We start from the raw sequence: 1,892 nt of genomic DNA on the forward strand, positions 1-1,892 counted from the left end.
CGAGGGGTCCCTGTGTGCCCAGCCCCCCTGCCCCACCCCAGAGGGGCTGCGTCCCAGCACCGGGCGAGGGATGCCAGCTCTGGGGGACCAGGAGTCGTTAGTACCTTGGCATGTTTTCCTCCAGTTCGGGGCGGGCGACCCCACTGCGCCCGGGAACGGGGGGCGGGGCGGCCCCAGAGGACGCAGCAAACGTTTTGTAGTCCAGCTCCGCGGGGCCGGGCCGGGGCCGGCTCTGCCAGCTCGGTCTGACATACTCGTACAGACCCTGGGAGGGGAACGAAGGGACAAGTGAGCCCCATAGGCCCTCCAGCCTGATATCCCCCCATTCCCGGCCTGGCCCCACGCACCTCCTTGCCTCCATCCCGGCCGTTCCCGCTCTCCTTGGTTCCCCCGACGCCCGCGGCCGCGTCAAACAGGTTCTGCCCGTTGATCCAGACGGTGCCGACCTGCAGGCTGCGACAGAGAGCGAGATCGGGGGGTGGGGGGAGGTCAGAGCCCAGGACCCCCAGGCTGGCCCCAGAGGGCGGGTACACAGTGACAAATGGGCGCGTTTCCCCAGTGAGATCCCCCCACACCCCCGCCGAGGGGGCCTGACAGAATGCGCCGCTCGTCTTGGGAGACCGAGAGAAAGCCGGGGAAGCGGGGGACCGAGCGGAAGCTCAGATATCGAAGCAACGACCAGAATCGGGGCCAGCAGCTGGGAGTTGGGGCGCGACGCCTTCAGACTGGAAACAAGACGTCAGTTTCTGACGGTGACCGTGATTAACCCCGGGCACAAAATCCAGCCTGGCTCTCTCTCTAACGGATCTGCCCCCGGGAACACTTCTCCGGCCGGCTAGCCAAGGATCTCTCTTCTCTCGGCTGGCCAGGCGCCGCCCGGACCGACCCTTGGGGCGAAATCTCTCCTGAGCCAGGAGCAAGGCGCAGGCAGGTGGGGGAGGAGGGGTTTTTCATCTGCAAACGCCGCCCGCCCGCACCAAGCCACGGAAAGATTTTCCACCGAGAGCAGTCGAAGCGTAGGGCCAGGCCACGTGTGAAAACCCCCGCGGGGGAGCTGGGTTCCGCTGCAGACTGCCTCACGGGCTCAGACTAACTTTAGATCTCAGCGGCTGCGAGGCGTTAAATAGCGATCGGCTGGCGCCCCCCCGCGACTGGGAACGTGTCAATCCAGCCACAGAGAAACCCCCAAAACCCGCTTAAACCCCATAAGTCTGCCTGTGAGAGTGAATTCAAAATCAAACCGACACGGACGCCGTGCGTCTACACGATACCCAAATGCAAAGCGGATTCTGCCACGCCGGCTTCTCCGTGAATCTTCGTCTTCTGCCGCGGCCAATAAACTTCGCTTTGGTTTTACTGCGGGGACCTCCCGGTGCCGAGCGCCCGGGCGAGGGTTGAACTCAAGGGACGCTAGTGAAATTGGGGGCGCTGTGGCCCCGGAGATTCGAGCGTAACCAAGTGGGGTGGACAGACAGGCCCGGGGGGGACCTGTGGCCCTGGGACTGGAGTTTCCTTGGCAGGGGGGTGGAACCCTGAACCGGATCCCTGCGGCTCTGGGAGCGGATTCACGGGGTGGGGTGGGGGGAGCTGGACCGTGGGCTCAGAACTAACCTTTGCGCCACCTCCATGGCCAGGGGCAGGTTCTCGGTCCAGACGCTGGCTGCCAGCCCAGAGGGGCGGTTGTTCCCCAGTGCCACGGCCTCCTTGGCGGTCCGGAAGGACAGGACCACCAGCACCGGCCCAAGGATCTGCAGCAGAGGACAAGAGAAGTCTTGGGAGGTAGGGGGTGCTGGGCTGCAGGGGGCGCTGGGCTGCAGGGAGGTGCAGGGGGCTCAGCAGAGGGTGCTGGGCTGCAGGGGGCGGGGGGCAGCAGGGGGCGCTGGGCTGCAGGG

At 65.8% G+C, this 1,892-nt stretch overlaps 1 protein-coding gene across 1 annotated transcript in view; it reads right to left on the bottom strand.

Moving 5' to 3' along the window:
- ALDH16A1 (aldehyde dehydrogenase 16 family member A1) overlaps positions 1-1,892 on the bottom strand; it is a 17,476-nt gene that overhangs the window by 10,175 nt on the left and 5,409 nt on the right. The window contains exons 10-12 of the mRNA XM_026659256.1: positions 1,612-1,748; positions 348-453; positions 105-265 (exon numbers count right to left, since the gene is read on the bottom strand). Coding sequence (XP_026515041.1) covers positions 105-265; positions 348-453; positions 1,612-1,748 — 404 coding nt within the window. The remainder of the gene's footprint in view (positions 1-104; positions 266-347; positions 454-1,611; positions 1,749-1,892) is intronic.

Source organism: Terrapene carolina, unplaced genomic scaffold (assembly GCF_002925995.2).
Source record: "Terrapene carolina triunguis isolate 2854851 unplaced genomic scaffold, T_m_triunguis-2.0 Scaffold614, whole genome shotgun sequence".
Taxonomy (NCBI): domain Eukaryota; kingdom Metazoa; phylum Chordata; order Testudines; family Emydidae; genus Terrapene; species Terrapene triunguis.